The 13,442-nt window shown below is 39.6% G+C and overlaps 1 protein-coding gene across 1 annotated transcript; it reads right to left on the bottom strand.

The window, feature by feature from the left end:
* Positions 1–362: 362 nt before the first annotated feature.
* On the bottom strand, positions 363–6,590 carry LOC131245309 (rac-like GTP-binding protein RAC2). Its single transcript, XM_058244671.1, has 7 exons — positions 6,310–6,590; positions 5,896–5,983; positions 3,957–4,066; positions 3,803–3,866; positions 2,845–2,909; positions 2,216–2,281; positions 363–864 (listed from the first exon to the last, which is right to left on the bottom strand). Exons 1-7 carry the CDS (start codon positions 6,406–6,408, stop codon positions 766–768), a joined length of 591 nt encoding a protein of 196 aa, XP_058100654.1. The 5' UTR covers positions 6,409–6,590; the 3' UTR covers positions 363–765.
* Between the last annotated feature and the right edge of the window lie 6,852 nt (positions 6,591–13,442).

The following is a 13,442-nucleotide window of genomic DNA, read 5'->3' on the forward strand; positions in this document are numbered from 1 at the left end:
AATTTTTTAATAATGATGCTTTTACTTCACAATACTCTTAAATCTTGTTATCTAAGTATAGGCCATAACTTTTCTTTGTCACTCTCAACCCAAAAAATGCCCACTTTAGTTGTAGTATCCATTTGCAATTGAATAATCAAATGATAATGACAATCCATAGTGGAAATACTTAGTCATTGAGCATGACCCATCTGATGGTTATTTGCACCAGATGAATGGCTTTAGTTATACAGATGTGGCCACCCCACCAGCATCATTCCAAGGTTAAACTATAAATTACAGGTCCACTAGAGAATAAAATGAAAATCACATTAATATAACAATTCATTATAAAAATGGGTAAACAACAAGACATCAGGAACTAAACAATAATTGCCAAAGATCTCAAAATAGATTGGATCACTCAGTCGTGATTACATGCGAAGCGGTAAAAAGAGAACAAGTAAAGAAGGAAACTCTTGCGTTTGGATGCACAACTGAATTGGATTGTGATAATTGTTCGATCCACAAGAAACTATCAAATAGCAACCATGTTAGTAGTAATAGTGTGCAATTTTAGCCCTTGGCTTGCAATCACATTAATTTGAAATCAAATTATGAAAGTAATGACCCAATCGCTATGAATATGAGTAGTAGCGACTAGCGATTTGAGAATTTCATCCGCGGAGCTCATTATTACAATTCAATTAAATGGTGCATCCAAACACAGCCTTAGGAACTTTTGAGCCAATGTAATAAAAACCGGAGAAAGTCGAATAGTATCTCTTAGAGAATCATACAAGTTCTGCTCTTTCGTGGTTTTTTCTTCGGTTTGGGAGGTCGGAGAACGACCTTAATAGCTGCATCGAATACCGTCTTCACATTCTACAAACAAGAAAAATGGTAAAAGAAGCAATGTAAGACTAAAGAAGAAGAAAAGGGCCCACATATGCCAATATGGTCTCCACCTTTGGATCTGGTCTGTTCAGCTTACAAGGTCCACAAGGAACATGCCCAGGTCCAATATTCATGTGGGTTCACCCCACATGAGTATTAAAGGACCAACTGTCTATATTCAACATGCATGTGGACTGGCTGATGAATAGGACATGTCTTAGGTGGGCCCCAAATGATAAACAGCTAACAACTAGCACAAGTGGGGACCAATCTCCTTAGCATTTTTAGTATAGAAAGCAAAAATGATGTGGGGGCAGATTTTCTATCCATGATCATTTGGGAATAAGTTGAATGGACCTTTAAAGGAATTGATATATACACCCTCTTTTTTAAAAGCATACACTCACTTTTTTACTTTTAGTACAAGGATAAAACAAAAACTAGACCATCCTAGTACAAGAAGTATTAAAAAATTGGGTATATGAATCAAAAGGTAGGGTGAAACAATGCCCAATGGCTCGCACAGGCCTGATTTTTGAGCCAGGTTAATAGGCGTGTCCGACCCAGCTAGGTTTTTAAGAATTTTTTTACAAAGACCTGAGCCAGAGAACGAACCCCAAGTTTATTGGTGAACTCGGGCTTGAAATCAAAGGTTTAAGGGATTTTTACCACAAAATTCCTTGACATTTTACTAAATAATGCCTAAATGATTAGAGGAAGCTGGTTTTTAGGGAAAGAAATTGCAAAAATTGGCTTATCTAAGTTTTTCTTAAAAAATAAGTCGAAGTCGAGACTTGTGGGACCACATCGAATGTGAATAAAATCCAAACCATCCAACATATGCAACCCATCATGGTGATCGCACAAACCAAAAATCAGGCCAATCAAATCAACTGGCTACACTTGAATTGGACATTTTAAGTGGTGTGTATTATTATTATTGTTTTTTAATGGATAAGCGCACTATATATTTGGATCCGCCATATTTTTTGTCCTCCTAATAATCGTGTCAGTGCAGATTTGTTGGATATGTTGGATGTCAGTCACATACCATGTGGGTCCTACCATTCTGGATTCTACACTTTGAAAAGAAAGAAATAAAAGGATGGTAATAGTGCTACAAGAAAATCATTTTTTAGAGCACTATTTGGTAAAATCCAAATCCTAGAAGCATTTTTGGTAAAAATTCAAAGGTTCAATTATTTAAATGGGGTGGCCCAGACCCGATTATTTGTCCCATTAATTACTGGGTTACAGAAATTTTGCATTATTAAATGGTAGATTTTTGCAATATTTTGCACAAATGAGGGGTAATTCCGGCATTAAGTTCAATGAATACCTGTTGAGTCTTGGAGCTGCACTCCACATAAACAGCTGCACCTATCGTCTTTTTCAATTCTTCACCCTGGCCCACCAGTTGCAAGAGAATCTCATCACTACCATTCAATTACTAAAGAGAACGATCCAGTGTGGAATGCCCACAACGAGTTACAATGTGAGATATTCCTTAACTGGATCTAACTGATCTGACGACTGAGGGATTACCATCTGATAGGCCCTTTCGCATATGTAGAAATGTCCTACATCATAATTTTGTACGGGCGCTCCTCCACACTAGATCAGTTCTCTACAGTGTGTACGGTATGTTTGGATTTTATTTTATTCAAGTGGGGCCCATGGTTGAATAATCCGCAACATTGAAATGATGCTACTCGACCATGGATGGCCATGTACCGGTCAAGATTGGAAGATGGTTGCTATAGTGGCCGTTTCTTGTTGGGAGCTTATTCAAAGGACTAGGATTTTTCCATCGTAGAGATTTTTGGTACATGGACCATTTCCAATGAGGCACAGAATTTCAATGGTTTAGATCACTAAACCATGGGCTCCACTACTAATAATGAAAATTATTAATTTTTTTTTTTTTAAAAAAAAAAAAAAAAAAAAAAAAGAAGAAGCGTAAATTGCCTGAGAAGTTGTGATTGAAGTTGCACCCGGGTGGTCAAGTAGGAATTGCTTATCGTCACGTAAATCTGCAAAGAGATTTTGAATAGTGAGATTTTGGAGTTGCACATATTGCATTTGTAGTTGGATGGGCCCCACATTCAGTCACAAGATTGGGACCATCCATCGGCTCTGCATGCAACATCAGGGTTGCTCATTTTTGTGGACCCCATTGCGTACACTCAATGGCACGAAAATCAATCTGGTTATTCGTGACGATGTGGGCAGTTCAGATTTTCATACATGTGTGGTCACGTCACTATGGAACATACACGGTGCGCTCACAAGATGAACGGCCCAGATTTCATACATGCGGTGGAATAGGATCTGCGGTCCTAATCCAATGAACAAGCTGCTCACTACTACAGACGGGCGGGCTCCCAAAACAGGCAGCGGATCAGCTGTTATTAGTGGGGTTTCATTGACCGTGAGGCCTTCCTTGATATATGTGCCGTCCATCAGATTTTTCAGCTCTTTTGAGGGATTGTCTCAAAAATAAAACAGATCGAAATCTCAAGTGGACCACACCACAAGAAATCATTGAATGGCCATCATTAAAAACTTCCTATGGCCCACCACCGTAATGTTTATTTGCCATCCAACCTGTTGATAAGGTCACACGGACCTCGACGGTGGGAATTCAATCCCTACCGTGTTGAGATTTGCATATATTTCATTTTTTGAGACAATGCTCTAAAATGAGTCGGAAAAAATGATGGACGGCGTGGAAATACAACACATACATCAAAGTGGGCCCCATGATCAGGTAAACACCCTCCATAACGAGTGGAAAAGTATATGTGACCGTGAATCTTTTCCCTTTGAAATGTGCAGTTGATTAATTTTGTTTTCAGCCGTCCATCTGGATGCCCAAATCAACAAACCATCACAACCATTAGAGGCGATGGGGCCTTCAGCTCACCCATCTTGGTTCCCACCAGCACAACGGGAACGGACGGAGCGTAGTGTCGCAGTTCAGGGATCCACTGTCGGTCAGACAAAAAAGAGAGAGCTTGTCAGTCGCGGCGGATGGATGTAAAACACAAGATTTAGAGTAAAAAGTGAGAGATAGAAACCTTCTTAGAGATATTTTCATAGCTGGCCTTGCTAATGAGGGAAAATGCCAGCAAGAACACGTCAGCACCTCTGTAGCTTAGAGGCCTTAGCCTGTTGTAATCTTCTTGACCTGCATTTTCAATAGAAATCAACCTCCATTGTCTTTCAAGTTCAAATTACGAAAATATCCTTAGTTATTGGTGCATTTGGTTTTGGTGTAAAATATCATGAAATTGTCCAACCAAACACACACTGTCATATCTTACATTATTAGGAGAGATTAGTAATTTGCAATTAACTTGAAAGAAGAAATTATAATAGTGTTAAACAAACGTGCAAGCCCATCGAGTAAACTTTGGTAAGATGGTAAATTTATGTAGACGCGGTTAGGTTTATTTTTTATTTTTTTTTAATACTCACGGGCGCACACACCCCCCACACACTCACGCTGCAGTGGGATTTCACCACCTATGGATACTTGAACCCTTGACCGGGTGTTGAAACTCCCAAGAGTCTACCACCTGAGCAAGAGTAAGGATCCTGTAGACGCAGTTAGTTAAAATTTCAGAATCTATGTAAGTTAGAGATGGTCTAACCAACTGACGCAAGGGTTAAGATAATTGGTTTAGATTTCATTACCCCAAATGGTATATGCTTATAAATTCTAAGTAAGGGCCTCAGACACGAAGAAAGAAGGCAAAAATAACCTTTCTCTAGTTCCTCATAAATGCCTACGGGTTTCTCTACTCATAAATGAAGCTAGGGTGTAGAGGAGAACAAAACTTCAACACTACCCCAAAGATAATTGCAACTCTTAAATCTTGCACCTTACTCTAATGGAAGCAATGGAGAGCTTTGATAGAGATATGAGTTAGACAAGGAAAATTTTCTATGTTTTCTCAAGCCATGGAAGTTGGTTGGAACTCCTTGATCCCAACTCTACTCATAGTCCTACTCACAAGGGATGGTTTCGATTAGATGGAATAAATGGAATGGATGGTTTAGATTGGATGGAGTAGATGGTTTGAATGGAATGATCATTTGGATAAGATGGGAGTGGATGGTTTTGGATTGAATGAAATGGATGATTTGGATTGGATAGATTGGATCAAATGCAATAAATGATTTTTGGATCCCTTGTGAGAAGTGGCCCTCTTGATTCAGCCATTCAGTTGATTCATTGTTGGGTAGAATATCTTCATAGAGAAATATGATGTATGTTTAGTGGCTCCTACATTGGAAGGGCTACTAATTAATTGACTCTTGCCTCTTGAATTATGACTATGAGTTGGAATGGATAGAGTTCGATCAGATCAGTATTAATCCGAGTCTGCTCCTATTAAACCAGCCAACCTAATATATGAGCTGTTGCCTTCTGGTTGACCCAACACCCTAAAAATTCATCAAACCCGACCCAACCCGGCCCTTTTCAATTGTAACTAGGTTAGAATCCAACGACCGTACTCACTCAGGTTTAAGAATGGAATATGGGACTAAAGCTATTTCACGTTCGTATATATTTATACTTATCATCCATTAATTTATTTTCGGTTCAACTCATCAACCTCAGCCCATTCATAAGCTATATTAATCCGACCCATTTACTTGAATGTGCAACATTTTCTAACCCGAGTCCAATCCACCATCCATTTAGGTGGGCCCAAACTCCACTTAGAAGCAAATGGAGCCAATTGGCCTGCCGACCCAACCCATTTCCATCCCCAATTCGGTCTCCTGCTGTTTCTTGATTGAAGCATATATGGGTAGAGGTAGATGAACAGTAGTGATTGGTCCAGAATCATAAACTAGCATTAATCACAATTTTGAAAACCTACGGTTGGATTCATTTTTAACATTCAAGTTTTATAGATCTACATCTCTGTTGAATATTAGCTAATTCAAATGGAAGATTAAGAAGATAAAATGAAATTAAGAAAATAAGAGTTCAACAAGATTAACCTGCCGTATCCCAAAGTCCGAGATTGACCGTGCTACCGTCCACCACCACATTAGCACTGAAGTTATCGAACACCGTTGGAACATAATCCTATCGCATGAAAATGCATCATCATCATCATTCTAATCGTCACTGATAAAAATCGAGAGAGAGAGAGAGAGAGAGAGAGAGAGAGAGAGAGAGAGAGAGATTGGCATCATGGACATAATCATGAAACATCCAGGCAGTGTTTGGATGCGCAAGTGAATTGAATTGCCGACTTTCATTTTATTTAATAACAAATGACAAAAACCAATGATGTTACAAAAACCTTACTTTGAAGCCCAACTTAAAAGTAACATAATTGCAATTAATAGTGCTAATTCCAAATGAAATTCAATTCAATACCACATCCAAACATGCCCCAGGTATCCTACCGTTGGGAATGTATTGCTAGTGTAGGAGATAAGCATGCACGTCTTCCCCACAGCTCCATCCCCGACCGTCACACACTTGATGAATCTCGCAGTACTCATCTTCCCTGTGGTCCGATTCCGAAACCGACGTCCACCCACAAATCCTCTCCTCACTTACCAAATCTTCCTATCTTATTTTCTTTCATTCAACATCAAACAACACTCTCTCCCTTTACCTACATTGAGAGAGAGAGAGAGAGAGAGAGAGAGAGAGAGAGGAAAGTGGGGTTTGTTTGAAATTTGAAATGGAATGGTGGGAGGAATGTGGCTTTTAATAAGGTGCACCCTCCACCACTTTAGCTGTACAATGTCCCCCTTAGAAATGATTGCTCAGACCCTTTTTTTGGTCTTCTTTTCCATTTCTTTGAGTGCAAGGCCAGAGCCAAAGCCAGCAATCTATTTGCAATTGGTTGGAGTTGGTTAAGTGTTGGACAAGGGATAGATGGATGGAAATGATGGGAACTAGTTGCTTAATTAACTCAAAACTATCATGATTTTTTGGATTTTTTTTTTTTTTATTTTTATTTTTACCATTAGGTGCTTCTTTCTGGAGTTGGTTTTGCCTCCGCCGCGACTTACGATTGTATGTATGTCGGCAATTACTGAGGCCCACATGAAGGGAAGGTCAGATGGTTTTAGCCGTCCACGCTTTCTTTTCTGGAATAGCCAACATAATCATGCTTCGGTGGTGATTCTAACCGTTGATTTTCAGAGTTGAATGGGAGCCATTGGGAGTTTTGTTTTCATTGTAATGAATTCATATGTGGATAGTGATGATCCATTCAGTGCAAGCTTGCAGAGAGGCCAGTATAGCATAAGGTCCACAACATGGACGGGTCTGATCGTTGGATTAATCAGTGTGTGGGTCCCATTAGGTGGCGACACACGGTGGATTCTGAGCAGTGGTAAAGGTGAAATGAACTCTTCTTTTGTGCGTCTTCATGATTGTAATAGTGGAAATGTGAATGTCTTTTTATTGATTAATGGGAATGATCACGTGCGCGGTCACGTGATATAGAGAGAGGGCATATTAGTTGTACTTTTATATTTGTTATTTGTTCCTGAAAAAGAAAAAAGATTGTAAATGTAGAGAAGCATGGATCACATCAGGCTCTGTGATGGACGTTTCAAGGGCCCAGATGTAATGAAGAATGTTGGTGTCTGGTGGACAGCCGAGGGGGCTTGGGATTGGATTGTAGGAAATGGTACGTTCGCAACTGCAAATGCAAGGTCAGCAGAGATCCAACGGTTAGGAATTGGGGTCATGATGTGATGGGCCCACTAGATATACACACGGGGTCAGACGAGCGGTGTTGAATGAGTTGGGCTGAGTTCCGTGAATGGAGCTACATTAAGAGAAGGTTAGAAACATTTCCCATGGACCCAAAAGCCATGGCCAAACTGTCTTTGGTGAGACCCGGTTTTAAGATTTGGCCACTCGAACAGACTCGTTTGTTTGGGTGGTGATTCAAATCAAACGAGTCACATCAACTCACTTACTTTATCCAACTCTCACTGGCCGTGTCAAATTGGATTGTGGCAGACTGAGTCTAAGTCCCAGTTGACAATCTTAAAACCATGTCTGATATATGAGAGGCTGAAATTTTTCGTTATAAATTATATATGTGATAGGGCCGGTTTGGAAAGTGGGACTAGGTTGTACGGAATTGCATTTGTTGCCGTCTAAATTCCACGAGGCATTCATGGCACATTGCGTGAGGAGAAATATCAACATCTTAGTTAATTAAGTAAAACATTGAATCCACGGAATTATTCTGGAATTCACTAGTTAGGAAGGAAATTTTGAACTTTTATTATTCAGTATTTCTCATACCTCCCAATAAAACATAAAAACCCTAATTAAGAGTCTTAATTTATTTAATTATTTTTTACCAAAAGTAAAAAAATCTCAAATTAATAATGATGGATGATTCGACACATGATTAAGGCACTTCCCAAAAAACACTTTGTATACTACAACTCTAAAAGTAAGGAAATTCATCAAAATTTGAAATGATTAAAAATAGTTTTTTTTTTTTTTCCCAGAAGTCACAATTTTGAACAAGAATGAAAAGTTTTCTAATGAAATTGATCGACGGGGCTAGAAAGGCGAGTTGGTTGACCACAGATGGCCCCTTATAGGTTGTATGTCCCGTAACGATCCCCAGATCAAAAGTTATGTCCAATTTATAGGTCATACTTTTAATGTTAATTTTTCCTTATTTGGAATAAATTTCCTTTATAAGGTATGCACCCGGAGCCTTATTATATAATGTACTACGTTGGACTAGACTCAGATTTGACGGACTACATTTGCTTCTATTTGGGCTTCTTTCAGTCTAACTGTGCCAATAATAGGTTTGTGGCCTGCTCTACATAAATTTAAAAATGATGAAAAGGATTAGATTAATCCAAGTATCTCATTCAGGGTCGCAGGAGATGCAATGGGACTTTTGATAAATTTTGAAATCCACTGCATGTTTGGGCCCCATGTTGATGCACGAGTTTTATCCACGCCGTCCATTCATATGCACCCTTTACATGTAACCACTGAGTTGTGTATACATTCAGGTGACCGACATTAGTTGTGAAATTTAGTCTGTTAATTATAATTTTGTAGTCTACCATGCATAAATTTCACCTAATAAAATGTTTTTCCTAGGAGAAGACTTTGATACATGAAATTTGACAGTCAAAATATCATGGTATTTCCAAACATACAATCATTATATAATAATGGTGTTAATTCGACCTGTTGAAATTCAATATCATTTAATCCTCCATGAGGAATAAACTGTTTGGCCAGTGATCTGATTCAACATTTGTGTTTGGCCTACCTGATGTGTATAGTACCCTGAATTTTGCTCTAGTTGATCAACGGCTGGAAAGCGCCGGGCAAACCAGGCTCCCAATTAGCCCAGCTCTACTCCACTAAGCCCCAAACCGGGCCTAATTGGGCTAGAAAGGCCCCACTGATGAGTATCATTGGATTGTGCCTGGCTCAGACATTGGGCCTTGATTTCAAGGTTGGGCCTGGACTTTGGGCCGAGTTTAGGAGTCCAAGCTCTGGTCCTACTGGGCGGGCCGGGTACAGGTGATCTTTACAATGGGGCCGTCCAAAAGCATGGGTCTGAAGTCATACCCAAGCAACACTTTGCCACGTGTGACTGCCCCCACAGTATGTGATCATTCCTCTTATTTAAAATTTCTTTTATTTATTAGATTTGGGTTTAGCTTAGGTGTGTTTGGTTGCACTAAATAAATGAAATGTTATAATATTTTGTTACAACCAAACGCACCCTTATTTAATAATTTATGGAGACAATGAAATGATCTTATTTTGTTTTTATTAAAACCTTTTGAATTGATAGGGTGGATTCACTGGTGCGGGCGAGTCTCATTTCCCAAATTGTATAAGTATATAAATCAGAGATCATGCTTGTTTCAGTCCATCTGGACCGACCAACTGATGGCCCACCTCATGGATGGATGAATGGTAGAAAATAGAGATTTTAATGAAGGACATGATAGTGAATTATCTTCTTGCAAATCGGCACAATTTCTACACCATTGCTAATGTAGTCCACCAGCTCATCACCCAACTGCACCAATCAACAGAAATCATGCACCTGGTCAAGTGGTGCTGGCTTGGCCAATTCGAAATGGGGTCCACTGGATTGAATGAACAGACGACTCACACCGTCCAACGTAGATGGATGAACAATACAAAAATCATATCTTCAAGGCAATCTTTTCATGTCTGAAGATCATGATTTGATTCATTTACATAGGCCATCTCACCTACAAGCGTACCAAATGCTAGGGTTAGGCTTATGTGTAGATGGGTGTAGCGTAAGTCTCTCTAACTTTCATTTGGCTTCAAAAATAAGGAACGACGACTCTAATTTTAACTTTAGGGTTTTTTTTTTTTTTTTTAATTTTCTTCTTTCTTTTTACCTTCCTTGAAAACTTTAGGTCTAAGACTCTTATGTTGGTTTTGCACCACATAAAAAATGGTTGAGACTCTTCAATCACACACATAGCCTTGTTGTATGGTAATCCAGACTGTCCAATTTGCTGGAACAATGGCGGATGGAGCGTAGCCTAAAAATTACATTGAGAAGATAAAATTAACTATCTGAGTTTTCCATTTTTAATTTGGACCATTTAATATTTTACTCTCGACCATCCATTTGATAACAATTTATTAGATGGTTAGGATTTCTTTATTGCAGTTATTCTAAAGATATGGTCTGATAGATGTGCACGAGTGTTACATGTGATAAGGATGAGTAACTACCATTTTTTGAATTGTGGAAGACAAATAAAGTACGAGTCTACCATTAAAAGCTTTATGATGAGATCAGCCGTTTGGTTGAAAATTTGCAATCTAGAATCACGAGGCTCTGAACAGCAAGCAGAAAGCCTTTTCACGATTCAAGGAGCCGTGCATTCGTCAGTTGCTTGTTGGAAGCGGATTGGCTGGTGTACCACTACGAAGACGAGCGCAGAGACGCTCCTCGAGCTCCGAGTTGTACGAACGGTTGAAAGGAGATCAAAGTTATATGAGCCCTACAATGATCACAATGATGTATTTATTATATCCACACCCTTCATCCATTTTTAGAGATCATTTTAGAGTAATAGACAAAAAATGAATCATATCCAAAGCTCAAATAGACCACACCAAAAATAGCAGCGAGTATAATGATTTTCACCTTTAAAAAATTCGCAGGGCCACCATAATGCTTATTTTCCATCCAATCTGTTAATAAGGTCACAAATACATTGATGACGAGGAAAAACAAATTTCATATTAACCCGAAACTTCTGTACCCCTAAAAGGGTTTCAATGGTAGACGTTCAATCCCCCACTGCTTTTTACAGTGTAGTCCACTTGAACTTTATATATTTCTTATTTTTAGTCTCAAGCATTAATACGATCTCAAAAAATGGATGGACGGTTTGGATATAACACATACCTCATGATGGGTTCTACAAAACTTGTTGACATCAATGCAGCAGCTATATTGCTGATGTGTGGTACACAAGCCAATCCGCCCACATGTTATAGGGAGTTGTGGGGCCCACAATAATGTGTATGTAACACCCACTCAGTCCATCATTGGGTGTAGATCATTTCAGCACTTGAGAACAAAAATTAGGCGGCTATAAAATTTGAGTGGGCCACGCTTCTTTGAAAACTAGGGATGGAGAGGGTCCCACTTAGAGGTGGACATCGAGTCGAGTCAAACCGGATTAGGTCCAACTCGGCTCGATTCGATTTTTCAAGAACCTGACTTGAACTCGATCCTATCTGAATCCTTATTGGCTTAAGCCAAACAGATTCCGACTCGGTCTGGAAAACCGAATTGAGTCGAATCGAGTTGAGTCTGTCCAGTTGATTTGGACAAAACTAAATCATTATAGGGAGAGAGAGAGGGAGAGAAAAGAGGAGAGAAAGAATGAGATGTGAGAAACCGGAGAGAAAGGAGGAGAGAAAGAAGGAGAGGAGGGAAATCAGGAGAGAATTGAGGAGAGATGGGTGGGTGCGGCGCCTCCTTCGAGTAGAGAAAGAAAGGTTAGGGTTCGTTTGAATTTCGAATCGGATCGGATCGGATCAGTCCAGATTAACCACGATCCGAACTCGATCCAATGTACAAAAAAAAAAACTTATAGGATCGGGTTGGATCGGATCGATCCGGATTGACCACAGTCCGAACTCGATCCAATGTACAATAGGATCTAAGTAGTCCTACTCAATATGCACCGATCCAAGCCTTCAGTTTGATTCAGATCTACCGGATCGGGTTGGATTCGCGAGATCAAGTCGGATTCTGCCCAGCTCCACTCCCACTACGGCGGGTGTGAATGCTGAAGCGGATTGGCTGATGTACCACACACAACCGAGTTGGCTGGTGTGTTGACGTCACTAAGTTTTGTGGGTCCCACTATAAGGTATCTATTATATCCAAACTGTTTGTCCATTTGGAGAGGTCGTTGTAAGTCTTGAGTTGAAAAATAACACAAATACACATATCAAGTGGACCACATTGCAAAAAGATGTGGGGGATTGAACGTCTATCATTGAAACCCTCTCGGGTCAGAAAAGTTTTGGATCAATATGATATCTGTTTTTCCTCTTCATGACCTTATGAATTGATTGGATAGAAAAAAAATCGTCACGGGGTCAAAAAAAAAATATAGAGATGGGAAGCCTACCCTTGAAACCTTAACCCATTGTAGCTTTGAATTAGGATGTTATACTCTTCATCCTTGTGGGAAACACTTCATGAACGGGTTGGATGTGATACAAACATCATGGTGGACCTCCTGCAAGGTTTCAATGGCATTCTCACAATGCTTGTGGTGTGGCCCACCTAAGTATTGGATCAGTTTAATATTTGGGTTCGCACCGTGAAATGATTTAGCAAGAATGATGGACAGAGTAGATTTTATGCATACATTATCGTGGGGCCCTTGAAGGCTCATCCAGACTGTCCATATTTTGATAATCAATGAGGTAGCCCATAACCAAAAGACTCTAAGATTGAAAAGTCCTATTCCATGTCCGAATAAATAAATGATTAAGAAAAAACACGATGAAGGTCCACATTCAACCAACGGCTAAGATCTTCGTATTCGGGCTTTTTGGTACACGGGGAATTTCACAAAGAAGCTCAACATCTGCCGACTTGTTTCGCCGAGCAACTGGCCTAGATACAGAAAACCTGACTTATATAGAAACCATCTAGCTAGGTTTGATGGGACTGTACATTCACACAATGAGTGTGCCAGATCCAAGCCATTCATTAGATAGATTTTTTAAAATCAAGAATCAGCCATAAAATCTTCAAAATGGGTGGTAATATTTACAAAATTTCCTATCCATCCATTTATATTATAAAATTTTAGCTCATCAGATCAATGGAACGACCCAAATTTTTGGGAAGGACATCTAGGTGGTAGCACCCGTATGATGAATGAATTGGATCTTTCACATGCGTGACATGTTGGCAGAATTACCGACACTTAAAAATGAGGCCTTGGAGACACCGTGGGACGCGGATTTCCTGCTAAAGCCTATCGCATGA

This window comes from Magnolia sinica, chromosome 5 (assembly GCF_029962835.1).
Source record: "Magnolia sinica isolate HGM2019 chromosome 5, MsV1, whole genome shotgun sequence".
In the NCBI taxonomy this organism is placed as follows: domain Eukaryota; kingdom Viridiplantae; phylum Streptophyta; class Magnoliopsida; order Magnoliales; family Magnoliaceae; genus Magnolia; species Magnolia sinica.